Source organism: Perca flavescens, chromosome 15, assembly GCF_004354835.1.
Source record: "Perca flavescens isolate YP-PL-M2 chromosome 15, PFLA_1.0, whole genome shotgun sequence".
Taxonomy (NCBI): Eukaryota; Metazoa; Chordata; class Actinopteri; order Perciformes; family Percidae; genus Perca; species Perca flavescens.
Window position 1 is genome coordinate 2357959 of NC_041345.1, and position 15304 is coordinate 2373262.

The 15304-nt window shown below is 38.0% G+C and overlaps 1 protein-coding gene across 2 annotated transcripts; it reads right to left on the reverse strand.

Moving 5' to 3' along the window:
• Positions 1-8444: 8444 nt before the first annotated feature.
• Positions 8445-12478, reverse strand: trir (telomerase RNA component interacting RNase). 2 transcript variants are annotated; one of them, XM_028599832.1, is made up of 3 exons: positions 11628-12478; positions 11177-11248; positions 8445-8931 (listed from the first exon to the last, which is right to left on the reverse strand). In XM_028599832.1, exons 1-3 carry the CDS (start codon positions 11925-11927, stop codon positions 8824-8826), a joined length of 480 nt encoding a protein of 159 aa, XP_028455633.1. In that variant the 5' UTR covers positions 11928-12478; the 3' UTR covers positions 8445-8823. The 2 variants fall into 2 exon arrangements, with proteins under 2 accessions (XP_028455633.1, XP_028455632.1); XM_028599831.1 differs by having other exon boundaries at positions 11610-12478.
• Between the last annotated feature and the right edge of the window lie 2826 nt (positions 12479-15304).

Sequence of the window (15304 nt, forward strand, 5' to 3'; positions counted from 1 at the left end):
CAAAATGAAAGGTGGAAAAGCCCCAAAAAATTATCTTAAAACAAATAAATGTTTTTACCTCGCAGAACACGGGAGTTAAACCTCTACCGCTGCCTCCATTGGTTGGTTTGGTGTTTTTTAACCTGATTCACCATAGACAAAATAGTCTCGCGTTGCCAGACCTATCTCCACAGCGCTGTGAAGATGCAGCGAAGGTGGCTCTGCTAAATAGTCTCAGGAAGGAACTTGTTTTTGTGATTTGAAAATGCCACATCCAATATTAAAGGAAGTTAACTGTTGACACAATAGTAGGTCATGAAAAAAATTTATAAAGTCATTAATATGTCAAAAAATCAAAGTATAGTATGTTGAAAAAAAGTCATGGCATAGTATGTTTTTTTAAGATAATGTTTTGGACATTTTAGGCCTTAATGATATAGGACAGCTGAAGATGTGAAAGAGGAGAGAGAGGGGGGATGACATGCAGCAAAGGGCCGCAGGTCGGAGTTGAGTCTGCAGCTGCTACGACAAGGACTGAGCCTTTGTACATGGGGTGCACACTCTACTTGGTGAACTATCCAGGCACCCCATAGTATAGTATGTTGAAAAAAATCATAAAAAAGTCATAGTATAGTATGTCCAAAAAAGTAAAAAAAATCATAAAAAGTCATAGTATGTTGAAAGAAATCATAAAAGGTCATAGTATAGTATGTTGAAAAAATCATAAAAAGGTCATAGTATAGTATGTCGAAAAAAACCATATTAGTTATAGTATAGTATGTTGAAAAAAAAGTCATAAAAAATTCATAGTATAGTATGTCAAAAAAAAACGTCATAATAGTTATAGTATAGTATGTTGAAAAAATCATAAAAAGGTCATAGTATAGTATGTCGAAAAAAACCATATTAGTTATAGTATAGTATGTTGAAAAACAATCATAAAAAAGTCATAGTATAGTATGGCCAAAAAAGTAAAAAAAAATCATAAAAAGTCATAGTATAGTATGTTGAAAAAAATCATAAATTCATAGTATAGTATGTCAAAAAAAAACGTCATAATAGTTATAGTATAGTATGTTGAAAAACAATCATAAAAAAGTCATAGTATAGTATGTCCAAAAAAGTAAAAACAATCATTAAAAGTCATAGTATAGTATGGCCAAAAAAGTAAAAAAAATCATAAAAAGTCATAGTATAGTATGTTGAAAAAAATCATAAAGTCATAGTATAGTATGTTGAAAAAAATCATAAAAAAGTCATAGTATATCCATCCATCCATCCATCTTCGTCCGCTTATCCGGTGTCGGGTCGCGGGGGGAGCAGCTCCAGCAGGGGACCCCAAACTTCCCTTTCCCGAGCAACATTAACCAGCTCCGACTGGGGATCCCGGCGTTCCCAGGCCAGGTTGGAGATATAATCCCTCCACCTAGTCCTGGGTCTTCCCCGAGGCCTCCTCCCAGCTGGACGTGCCTGGAACACCTCCCTAGGGAGGCGCCCAGGGGGCATCCTTACCAGATGCCCGAACCACCTCAACTGGCTCCTTTCGACGCAAAGGAGCAGCGGCTCTACTCCGAGCTCCTCACGGATGACTGAGCTTCTCACCCTATCTCTAAGGGAGACGCCAGCCACCCTCCTGAGGAAACCCATTTCGCCGCTTGTACCCTGGATCTCGTTCTTTCGGTCATGACCCAGCCTTCATGACCATAGGTGAGGGTAGGAACGAAAACTGACCGGTAGATCGAGAGCTTTGCCTTCTGGCTCAGCTCTCTTTTTTCGTCACAACGGTGCGATAGATTGAATGCAATACCGCACCCGCTGCGCCCGATTCTCCGACCAATCTCCCGCTCCATTGTCCCCTCACTCGCGAACAAAACCCCAAGGTACTTGAACTCCTTCACTTGGGGTAAGGACTCATTCCCTACCTGGAGAAGGCATTCCATCGGTTTCCTGCTGAGAACCATGGCCTCCGATTTAGAGGTGCTGATCCTCATCCCAACCGCTTCACACTCGGTTGCGAACCGATCCAGTGAGTGCTGAAGGTCGCAGGCCGATGATGCCATCAGGACCACATCATCTGCAAAGAGCAGCGATGAGATCCCCAGCCCACCAAACTGCAACCCCTCCCCACCCGACTACGCCTCGATATCCTGTCCATAAATATTACAAACAGGATTGGTGACAAAGCGCGCAGCCCTGGCGGAGGCCAACCCTCACCTGAAACGAGTCCGACTTACTACCGAGAACCCGGACACAGCTCTCACTTTGGTCATACAGAGATTGGATGGCCCTGGTAGAGACCCCCTCACCCCATACTCCCGCAGCACCTCCCACAGTATCTCCCGGGGACCCGGTCATACGCCTTCTCCAAATCCACAAAACACATGTAGACCCGGTTGGGCATACTCCCAGGCTCCCTCCAGGATCCTTGCGAGAGAAGAGCTGGTCCGTTGTTCCACGACCAGGACGGAATCCGCATTGTTCCTCCTCAACCCGAGGTTCGACTATCGGCCGAACCCTCCTTTCCAGCACCTTGGAGTAGACTTTACCAGGGAGGCTGAGAAGTGTGATACCCCCATAATTGGCACACACCCTCTGGTCCCCCTTTTTAAAAGAGGAACCACCACCCCAGTCTGCCACTCCTTTGGCACCGTCCCCAGACTTCCACGCAATGTTGAAGAGGCGTGTCAACCAGGACAACCCCTCCACACCCAGAGCCTTGAGCATTTCTGGACGGATCTCATCAATCCCCGGGGCTTTGCCACTGTGTAGTTGTTTGACTACATCAGTGACTTCCGCCTGGGAAATCGACGACAATCCCCCGTTATCCTCCAGCTCTGCCTCTAACATAGAGGGCGTATTAGTCGGATTCAGGAGTTCCTCAAAGTGCTCCCTCCACCGCCCTATTACCTCCTCAGTGGAGGTCAACAGTGTCCCATCCTTACTGTACACAGCTTGGATGGTTCCCCGCTTCCCCCTCCTGAGGTGGCGAACAGTTTTCCAGAAACACTTTGGTGCCGACCGAAAGTCCTAGTAGTCATAGTATAGTATGTCGAAAAAAAAACGTCATAATAGTTATAGTAGTAGTACAAGGACTGAGCCAAGGACTGAGCCTTTGTACATGGGGTGCACACTCTACTTGGTGAACTATCCAGGCACCCCATAGTATAGTATGTTGAAAAAAATCATAAAAAAGTTGTAGTATAGTATGTCCAAAAAAGTAAAAAAATCATAAAAAGTCATTGTATAGTATGTTGAAAAAAATCATAAAAAAGTCATAGTATAGTATGTTGAAAAAAATCATAAAAGTCATAGTATAGTATGTCCAAAAAAGTAAAAAAATCATAAAAAGTCATAGTATAGTATGTTGAAAAAATCATAAAAAGGTCATAGTATAGTATGTCGAAAAAAACCATAATAGTTATAGTATAGTATGTTGAAAAAAATCATAAAAAAGTCATAGTATAGTATGTCCAAAAAAGTAAAAAAATCATAAAAAGTCATAGTATAGTATGTTGAAAAAAAATCATAAAAGGTCATAGTATAGTATGTCGAAAATAATTATAAAAAGTCATAGCATACTATGATGAAAAAAATCATGAAAAAGTCATAGTATAGTATGATGAAAAAAATCATAAAAAATCATAGTATAATATGTCGAAAAAATCATAAAAAGTCATAGTATAGTATGGCCAAAAAAGTAAAAAAAATCATAAAAAGTCATAGTATAGTATGTTGAAAAAAATCATAAAGTCATAGTATAGTATGTTGAAAAAAATCATAAAAAAGTCATAGTATAGTATGTTGAAAAAAAAACGTCATAATAGTTATAGTAGTTGAGTCTGCAGCTGCTACGACAAGGACTGAGCCTTTGTACATGGGGTGCACACTCTACTTGGTGAACTATCCAGGCACCCCATAGTATAGTATGTTGAAAAAAATCATAAAAAAGTCATAGTATAGTATGTCCAAAAAAGTAAAAAAATCATAAAAAATCATAGTATAGTATGTCAAAAAGAAAACGTCATAATAGTTATAGTATAGTATGTTGAGAAACAATCATAAAAAAGTCATAGTATAGTATGTCCAAAAAAGTAAAAAAATCATAGTATAGTATGTCGAAAAAAAACGTCATAATAGTTATAGTAGTTGAGTCTGCAGCTGCTACGACAAGGACTGAGCCTTTGTACATGGGGTGCACACTCTACTTGGTGAACTATCCAGGCACCCCATAGTATAGTATGTTGAAAAAAATCATAAAAAAGTCATAGTATAGTATGTCCAAAAAGGTAAAAAAATCATAGTATAGTATGTCGAAAAAAATCATAAAAAGTCATAGTATAGTATGTTGAAAAAATCATAAAAAGGTCATAGTATAGTATGTTGAAAAAATCATAAAAAGGTCATAGTATAGTATGTCGAAAAAAACCATAATAGTTATGGTATAGTATGTTGAAAAAAGTCATAAAAAATTCATAGTATAGTATGTCAAAAGAAAACGTCATAATAGTTATAGTATAGTATGTTGAAAAAAAATCATAAAAAACTCATAGTATAGTATGGCCAAAAAAGTAAAAGAAATCATAAAAAGTCATAGTATAGTATGTTGAAAAAAATCATAAAAAGTCATAGTATAGTATGTTGAAAAAATCATAAAAAGGTCATAGTATAGTATGTCGAAAAAAACCATAATAGTTATGGTATAGTATGTTGAAAAAAAATCATAAAAAAGTCATAGTACAGTATGTCCAAAAAAGTAAAAAAATCATAAAAAGTCATAGTATAGTATGTTGAAAAAAATCATAAAAAGTCATAGTATAGTATGTTGAAAAAAATCATAAAAAGTCATAGTATAGTATGTTGAAAAAAATCATAAAAAAGTCATAGTATAGTATGTCGAAAAAAACCATAATAGTTATAGTATAGTAGGTTGAAAAAAAATCATAAAAAAGTCATAGTACAGTATGTCCAAAAAAGTAAAAAAATCATAAAAAGTATGTCTAAAAAAATGAAAAAGTCATAGTATGTTGGAAAAAAACGAGATGGTATAGTATGTTTTTTAAGATAATCCGCAGGTCGGAGTTGGAAAACACTCTACTTGGAAAAACTTCATCAAAAAGTCATAGTACAGTATGTCCAAAAAAGTAAAAAAATTCAAATTTAGTATGTTGGAAAACATCATGAATATGAACCCATAACCTTGTATTTTCCAATCCTTCTCTCATCACCATGAGGTATTTGACACACAGCTTTCAGCTGTCAGCATGTTGATAGTAGACCTCAACACTCACTGAGACACACAGCCTTCAGTCGTCTAACCACTCAAAGATAGACCACCTGTCGCATGATGCTAATGTGTCTTTGTGCATTTCATTTCTTCATGTACAGTAAGACTCAGATATTTAGTATAGTAATTTATCAAAAAAGGTCATAGCATAGCATGTAAGAAAAGTAAAAAAAGTCATAGTATAGAATGTCGAAAAAATCATAAAAAGTCCTAGTCTAGTATGTCAAAAGAAATCATAAAAAGCCATAGTATAGTATGTCGGAAAAAATCATAAAAAGTCAGTATGTTGAAAAAATCATAAAAAGTCATAGTATAGTATGTCGAAAAAAATCATAAAAAGACAGTATGTCGAAAATAATTATAAAAAGTCAGTATGTTGAAAAAATCATAAAAAGTCATAGTATAGTATGTCGAAAAAAATCATAAAAAGACAGTATGTCGAAAATAATTATAAAAAGTCATAGCATAGTATGATGAAAAAATCATAAAAAGTCATAGTATAGTATGTCGAAAAAAATCATAAAAAGTCAGTATGTTGAAAAAATCATAAAAAGTCATAGTATAGTATGTTGAAAAAAATCATAAAAAGACAGTATGTCGAAAATAATTATAAAAAGTCATAGCATAGTATGATGAAAAAATCATAAAAAGTCATAGTATAGTATGTCGAAAAAAATCATAAAAAGACAGTATGTCGAAAATAATTATAAAAAATCATAGCATAGTATGATGAAAAAATCATAAAAAGTCATAGTATAGTATGTCGAAAAAAATCATAAAAAGTCAGTATGTCGAAAATAATTATAAAAAGTCATAGCATAGTATGATGAAAAAATCATAAAAAGTCATAGTATAGTATGTTGAAAAAAATCATGAAAAATTCATGGTATAGTATGTTGAAAAAATCATAAAAAGACAGTATGTCGAAAATAATTATAAAAAGTCATAGCATAGTATGTCGAAAAAAGTCATGAAAAAGTCATAGTATAGTATGTCAAAAAAAAGTCATAGTATAGTATGTCAAAAAAGTTTAAAAAAGTCTTAGTATAGAATGTCGAAAAAAAATCATAAAAAGCCATAGTATAGTATGTGAAAAAAATCATAATAAGCCATAGTATAGAGCTGGGGTCTTCTGTTTTTTTAAGCTAAGGACCCTTTAACAGAGAGATGGATCAGGGACCCCCTACAACATATATATACATTACATATATATAGCAAACATATATTGTATATTGCCCAATGGCTAGCACTGTAGCCTCACGGCAAGAAGGTTCTGGGTTTGAATCCAGGTTGTTCTGGGCCTTTCTGTGTGGAGTTTGTAAGTTCTCCCCATGTTTGCGTGGGTTTCCCCCACCATCAAAAAAACCAAACCATGTACTGGGTTCTCCAGTCAGTGCTCTTGAGCAAGGCACTGGCTCAGATCTGGGGTTGGTCCCCAAGCGCTGTTATTGGCTGCCCACTGCTCCCTTGAGGGATGGGTTAAATGCAGAGAATGAATTCTGCTACACGTATGTGTATGTGACAGTAAAGTACCTTTATACAGAACGTTTTGTTGAAGATCTCTGGTATAGTGTGTTGAAAAAGTCAAAAAAAGGTCACAGCATACCTGTCATAACACCGGAGCTATTTAAATTAGCTGGATACATGGTTAGGTGGAATAGACCTTTATCACAGCAGACATGTTGACTTGTCATAGCAGGAAAAGCACAGCTGACATTGATAACTTTAACGATGGCTCAGTTCCATCAAGTGTCCCGGTAAGATATTTCAGTGAGTCAGCATGAACAATAACAGGGTCTCTCCTAAGTGGAATGCAGCCATCAGTAATGGTTTGAATACACCTGTGCTTTTCCTACTATGACATGTCAACATGTCTGCCGTGAAAAAGCTCAATTAGCCCTTCCCAGTGATGGTCCAGACGACACAATAACACAAACTGACTGAGAGGTAAAATCAGTCTGGTGGCTTTGAAGAGAGCCGAGATAAGGGCTTCAGGTCCCCTTCGTAAAGGGCCGTCTGACAGCATGGTAAAGCGCTGGAAATATAAATAAAGTGTACACTTAAACTGATATCGATTTCTTTAGGGATCTAAAATAAGTTCAGCTGCCACCCCCGTCCACAGCAGCACATTGCTAAGTTTCCGTGTCGCTACTGATGCCGGCTTTTGTACAATCTACGTTCACGCCCCAAGTCTTAATGCTTAATTCTCATTTTTTTTGCTCAGATCTGATTTTTTTTATTTGGCTGTTCTCGTTACCTTTTTAAAACGTGGCCTCTATCAGATTCCAATGTGAACTGGTCCGCATGCGCAAAAGACCACTAACAATGACATCAGACGCAGCACGGTGTCGCACTAAAGTTATGGAGGAGGTCAGCATTTTGGCTTTTATTTCAAAATGTTTGTGTAATGGCAGCCATAAGTGTGGCCGGGTTGGTTCAGTGGGTAGAGCGGTCGCACATGTACCGATACCTCGACGCAGAGGTCCAGGGTTTGAAACCAACCTGTGACGGTTTTCTGCATGTCTTACCCCCCCCCCCCAGCTGTCCTGTCAAAAACTAAAGGCAGAAAATCCCCCAAAAATACTCCTAAGAAAAGGTAGCCCTAACAAGAGAGAGCGAGAGAGAGATCTCCCCAGACACAACCCGATGAGGTCTAACCCCTCCCTCCATCATTGTTCTCCATGCTGTAGGTCTGGTTCAGTTTTTAACATTGTAACCTTGTGTTGACTCAATTGACCAGTTTTCAATTTTTGTTTATCATAAAATATGGGACGTAGAAATAAGCGCTGAAAATGTGTAGAAGAAAAATTTAACAAATTTAAAAAAAAATACTGAAAAAAAAAAGGCATCAAAAATGTTGTAAGTTACGGTCTGTGTCTTGGGATAACTCCCACCGGAGCATAATTGTGACAAACTAGGACCATGTAAAAGTTGCATCAAATCCACCTGGTTGTTCACACAGACCTGGGTCTGACTCAGGACCACATATGGAAGCGGTCTAAATCTGATGTAAAAAAACTCTGACCTGGGCTAGATTTGAGTGTTCACACCATTTCAGAAGAAGTCTGACCTGGTCACTTGACCCCCAAAAAATCTGATTTGGGCCACTTTTGCCTGCAGTCTGAACATAGCCTAAAAGTAACTTACAAAATCTTACAAAACAGAGGCACAACACCACTCATTAATGGGCCGTGGAGATTTAATGGTCACCTTGATTTGGCTATTAAATCAAACCCAACTATTAAGGAAACCTAAACTTAACCCAGACATAAGAAAATGTGAAAACATTTAATAATCATCAATAATGAACGGCAGGTCTATGGATCACCTTCGGACTTTCGATTACCGGAGTCCGACAAATAAAGAGAAACAAAAAAACATTACAAAAATGGGGGAAAGGCCTGTCAATCTAAGCAGTTTGTGAAAGACTTGATGCGAAGGGGGGACTTGAAGTGGCAGCGTGAGAAGGTCAGGACTGGCCCGGTCCTCCCGGAGCTTCTCCCAGACGCTCGTCCCCTCAAAACATCGTCGCTTCCACGTAGTCGGGCCCCTTCGGAGACCTACTTGACCAGAGGGCGGGTCTTATCGTCGTCACCACACTGGTGGGCTTTGTACTTTTTGACCTCAGCCATGTACTTTGACCAAGCATCGCTCTTGCCTGGCTCCGCCTGCGGGAGAGGAGGCACAAGGGGACGATTAGCGGCGAATTCAGAAAGTATAGAGCTGCATCTAACGATAATTTTGATGGTTGGTTATCCCTCTGGTCAAATCAGTAGGGCTGTGCTCGACTGAAGAAATTCTTAGTCGACTATAGCACTCATTCGACTGTATCGACTAATCGATTAGTTGAGTTAATCGACAGATCTGTAAATCTGAGTTTCTCCACAAAGAGTCGTGCTAAAAGCACCACTTTAATTCTTGTGTTTACCAGAGATGTGCTCGTATGTTTCTTGGAAATAAGTCATTCAGCATGAAAAAAGCATCAAACATGACTAATGGACTACAGAGATCTAAGATGACTAAGACCAAAACCACCGATTAGTCGACTAAGAGGGAGCAGCACTACAAATGTGACCCATTTTCATAAAAGTTTCTATATCAGAAATGTGGGTCTCTTTCAACCAGATTAAAAACTAAATAACGTGGATGGTTCCCTACAACGCTCTTCACAAGTTAAATAAATGATCTGGTCACTACTTTCATTGAATGTGGGTGTTTAGTCAATTGTGTAGTATGTAAAGAAAAACTGATAATAGAAAGTTGAAATTTATTTTTCAAAAAAGCTCAGAAAAAAAGAGACAAAATAACCCCTCATTCATTGGAAGAGCTTTTTCTTCCACTTCTATTTGTTATTTCGATGTAAGATTTCATATTGTATCATATCCAGTGGTGTAGTCCATATGATACACAGGTATACCCACTTAAAAATGGCCAATGACATACAACAACATACTTTGCATTATTATTTTGATTTGTCATCTGTGTTTTTCTTCTTCACATTTGCTGAATAAAAAAGGCATTTCCACCGTAAATTGGTGCACCAAAGTTTATCCGAATACACAAAATGAAGTCTTATATGTATACATATATATAAAACAATATACACTATATTCTTTTATTGTCCATACTATTCATGTGGACTTGTTATTTTATAATCCCGTTTATGATGCATGTGTATGTTGTTATGCTACTGGATCTTGAATTTCCCCTTGGGGATCAATAAAGTATCTATTAGGGGTGCACGATTCAGAAAATGTCACGATTCCATGCTGATTTTAAGGCTCACGATTCAATTCAAAACAGATTCTCGTTAAAAAAAACAAAAAAACTATTCACACTGTGTAACTGTAGTTACTTTTCCCATGTGATTGCAGTAGTTTTTTTTTTTTAAATTAAATATGAATCGATTTTGAATCGGTAGAGCTTGAATCGCGATTCGAACGTGAATCGATTTTTTTGCACACCCCTAGCAGGTAGGTATCCATTAGAGGTTTGAAATTAATCAAATAATCGATGCATGGGATCGTGGACGATGCTGTATCGATAATCGGCCGGCTCATAATTGATTATTTCTGTTTACAATTTAATGTAGGACTAACAACATTTCTGTTTACATATTCTGGTATGTTTTTGCACATTCAGGAAGTGCCATGTGCTCAGTGCTGTATAGTTTTATGTATCCAAGTTATTTAATATTAGAGCACTGCAGAATGTTTGGTTTTTGAAGCTTAAAAAAGCTATGAATTAAATATCCTACATGGCTTTAATAGAAATTTGACGCATCGAGATATCGAATCGAAAGATCTTAAGAAAAGGTAGCCCTAACAAGAGCGAGAGAGAGAGAGCGAGAGAGAGATCTCCCCAGACACAACCCGATGAGGTCTAACCCCTCCCTCCATCACTATTCTCCATGCTGTAGGTCTGGTTCAGTTTTTAACATTGTAACCTTGTGTTGACTTTGGGTCGAAGTGACCCCTTTTCAATTTTTGTTTTATATCATAAAATATGGGACGTAGAAATAAGCGCTGAAAATGTGTAGAAGAAAAATTTAACAAATTTAAAACATTGGAAAAAGCAAAAAATACTGAAAAAAAAAAAAAAAAAGGCATCAAAAATGTTGTAAGTTACAGTCTGTGTCTTGGGATAACTCCCACCGGAGCATAATTGTGACAAACTAGGACCATGTAAAAGTTGCATCTAGTTTTATGTATCCAAGTTATTTAATATTAGAGCACTGCAGAATGTTTGGTTTTTGAAGCTTGAAAAGCTATGAATTAAATATCATACATGGCTTTAATAGAAATTTGACACAACGAGATATCAAATCGAAAGATCAGTGAAGATTCACACCTCTAGTATCCATCCATCCAATCTTTGCAGCTCTACAAAAGTAGACCACTAACCCATACTTACTTCTGAGTCGTCTTTCTGCTTCTTCGCAACCATGCCGGTCTTTAGGAACACACCACCTCTGCGCTTCCCCACCTGGGTTAGGGGATAGAAGACTGAAACCGTTACAGGAGCCCCTGCAGCTGGACTGTCAATGAAGGAGACTACACCAGAGCATTTGGTCTCTTGTCGCACCACCAGTGACACCATCATCAGTGAGGAGCATCCCTTGACTTCACTGGTCTACACATATTACATATTGCCATAATGTGTGCATTAAATAGTGTAAATACAGGCAACTGATACTGAAATACTGGCCCATTATTTCAGGATGTAATAACTGAAAGTGCCAGTTAAAAGTAAGACTGCGAATCAGCGTGACTGTCAATGTGTGTTTTAACTACTGCCATCTCATTTTTCGTTTTTTTTTAAATCAATCTTATAGATCTCATCTTACAACTGCCAAACCCCTTACAAAGCTGGTCACGGGAGGGGGCTTCTTTTCCACTGATGTCTGTCCTTGCTCGGTGGTGGCTCTCCTCTCCTCTCCACTTGTTTGCTGCGTCTGCTTTTTCCTCTTCTCCTCCTCCATCTTCTTCTTGAACATCTCCATGAAGCTGCCGTCGTTGGCGAACGCGTTTCCCCCGGGAACCGGGGCATTGCTCGCCGCCGGTGCGGGTCTGCTGGAGGGGGACGCGGGGCTGGAGTCGCTGCTGCTGCTGCTGCTGCTGCTGCTGCTGCCCTCCGCCGGGTCTGGCGGTCTGAGGTCTTCCATGTGAGCGCTTTGAATCCATGTTGTCGTAATGTCCCCCAACAGGTACAGTCCGTTTCTGCGAAGCTGGCATCAAATAAACAGCACCGCCGACACGCTGCAAGACGGGCAGGACCCCACCCCGGACCCGGACCCCAACACGAAACTAAAACCTCCGCAGGCGAGCCACCTAAAAAAACCTACAAGTCCAGTTCCGAAAAACACACTAAGAAAAAGTCAAATATAAAAGGTTAACGAGGCTTCCCGGTGCCAGCCTTCTAGCGCATAACGTTAATGTTAACGCTACAAAAACAAAAGCAGCTAACGTGGCTAACACTGCGGGCTAACGTCCGGTTTACTGAGGCCTTTTACGGACAAACGCACTCAACTAGAACCTCCATTTAACGGGCGAGATGTTCCCAAATATAACGCTACAGTCAAAGCACGCAACAAAGTTCAAATACCTGCAGCAAAGACCGAGAGGTTCGCAGATTTCACCCAACGCGTTTAGCTAACTTTCGCCATCTAGCACCGACTGGCTGTCGGCCATGTTTAATTTCTCCTGATGACGTCGATATATATGGATGACGTCGAGTTGCGGCCCCCTGCTGTGCCGGAAGTGAATTTATTTTTTATTTAAATTTTTTAATTTATTCATTCAGATTACAGATATACAAACAAACAAGGCACTATTTACAGATCCACTTCAAAAATAGAGATTTTGCCTGAGGTCGAGCATGTAAACAAATCCTAGGAGCTTATAATAATAATAATAATAATAATAATAATACATTTTATTTTGGCGGACACCTTTCTAGATACACAACGACATCTTACATGTTTAAGAGGGCATACAAGAAGAAAATACAATAGAATACATTTAACTTTATAGAAATACATTTAACAAAATAGACAGCATCTGAAAAGTGCTTATAGATAACAAATCTACATAACAGGACATAAAATAAGAGAAAATAAATTAAAGGGGCTATCTCAAATTCAAAGTAAATAAAAGCGTTTCAAGTAAATAATCATCATCAACTTTATTGCCAGACTCGAGATCCATTCAGAAGACACAGACATGACATACATTAAAAAGAGAATACAGAGAAATAGAAACAAACAAATAAATCAATTTAAGGTCTTTTTATAATTTAATTTTATCCTTAACCAGTTTCAATGACTTACACACAAGATTGAACTCATTCTGATGGATCAGGGAGGGTTTGGTCTTAAAATATCTACATTTATGTATAAAATGTGTTCCTAAAAGCAACAAATTGTTGAGAACAAAATCTATTTTGGCGAATTTATTAGAGCAATGGTTCCCAAACTTTTTCTTCTAATTGCCAGACCTCTCTTCACAGTGCTGGTCCCCCCTAAACTGACACAAATCAAACCATGGACCCCCCCAAATTGACAACACAACTTATTCATGTAGCGCTTTTTAAGCATTAAGCACAAAGTGCTTTCCAGATTGAAATATATATTAAAATGTTTTCCCTGCCTATTTGTCCCTGGGTTTTTTGTCATTACAAATTTTTTGGTAGAATGTGTGACAGGCTTGTAAATAGGTGTATACTATTCATCATAGTGGATTTCAGGTCAGAAAAAACGCTATTTTAAGATACATTTTATAGTCTAAATTAAGGATACATCTAAGATTCTAGACTAGAGAGAACTGTAAGGCACTTCTTCAAATCAATAACCCCACTCTAAAGTTAGAAACAATGTTTTATGAAAATAAAAATGTTTTAAATACCTGTGTTATTACATTATCTGGGTCACATGACAATGATTATTATTTTTGGGGGGTTTTTCCCTTTATTATTACTTAGTGACAGCGGACAGACAGGAAAGGGGGAGAGAGATGGGGGATGACACGCAGCAAAGGGCAGCAGGTCGGACTTGGGTTGTATCCAGTATAACATGGGTTGTACTATAGGGGTCAGTGCAACATAGAATGGTGTAATATGGATCAGTGTAATATCAGGACAGTTTGTGGTTGGTTCACTATAGTCGATGCTTTCCTGTTTTCTATATGTCCCTTGTTGTCCACTCTTCTTGTTGTTGTTTGTTTTAACATGATGTGATCACTGTTCTTGTCCTTGTCCCTTTGTATATAGTCTGCATATAGTGTCTTTGTATGTATTCATTAATTTGTGTGTAACACCAACCTGCCAGGGGGTCTGCAGATGGAAATTAGCCTAAGGCTATAATCTGGCATATTTACATTTGTGAAAATGTTCATTAATATGTATTGTCCCCTTTTTCTTTCAAATAAAAAAAAAAAAAAAAAAACCCGCGCCACTGCAAAGGACTCCGCCTACATGGGGCGTGACAGTGATTATATAGCCAAAAAATGTATCTAGGGATTCATTCAAAACTTTGTTCGCCAAAAAAAATACATACATTGTTAAACCAGCTACATTAAATCCAGTGCAATATCTATTTCAGGGATATACATCACCAAGACTTTGTCTGTGTATGCTCATGTCATGTACTGTTGTTATATATGTTTTCTCTGTTTCCTTGTTTGGGAGTTTATGTCATGTGTGGTAATGTTTCATGTATGTCTGTTGGTGTTATTAATCTCATGTATGTTTGGATGTATGTGTACATCCTCATTTTTAAACAAGCTACCCAGAGATGCACAAAGAATTTCAGCCTTGGCTGACAATAAAGTTGTATCGTATACATATTTTTTTAATAGACTGAAAGAGACAATTATAATGTTAATCACAATTATTTCTGAGACAATTCATTGTATGGTGAAATGTGGAATTATTCCAGCTATTGGCAAAGGAAACACCAGACCACTTCTTATCTTAAGATCCCATTTATTTGTAGTGCAAATGTGGAACAGTCAGGACTACAGATGTTTGACTTGCCTCAGATGCCTGTGTGTGAAGTCCACTATAACCTACTAGGACCAGAATAGGATACAAAACAGTGACAACCTTAAAATTAACCTCTTCACACCATGCAAATGTGCAGCAAAGATAGTGACATAACACCATAAATATCAACTCAAACAATCAAGTAGAAAAAGTGTGAACACAACAGAAGGATTCTGGTCTGCGTAGTCCATAGCGCAAACATTCACAGGGACGGAGTACAAGTCACAGAAACAGTAGTTCTCTGATATAGGAAAAGGCTAAAATGACATCATCTGTTGACAAGGAAAAATGAACCAGCGGTGAATAAAAGGCTAGACGTATTACAGGCTCAACATTTACACTCGCCTTCCACTTCCTGTCAACAGACAACTAAAGAATTCCAGCGTATTGATGAGAATACATTTCCTTCCAGTTCAGTTAAACCGTACATGAGGTCTAGCAGCGGTAAACAGCCATTTAGCGGAGTTATTATTATTAGTGTTTGTTATCATGACGGACTCA

Excerpts from the sequence above, each read along its gene's own strand:
- trir (XM_028599831.1), bottom strand. The coding sequence starts at position 11,927 with ATGGAAGACCTCAGACCGCCAGACCCGGCGGAGGGCAGCAGCAGCAGC. Across the intron at positions 11,249-11,609 it reads TTGTAAGGGGTTTGGCAGTT|GTGGGGAAGCGCAGAGGTGG; the intron begins GTAAGATGAGAT and ends CCCCTAACCCAG. Across the intron at positions 8,932-11,176 it reads AGCAGAAAGACGACTCAGAA|GCGGAGCCAGGCAAGAGCGA; the intron begins GTAAGTATGGGT and ends CCTCTCCCGCAG.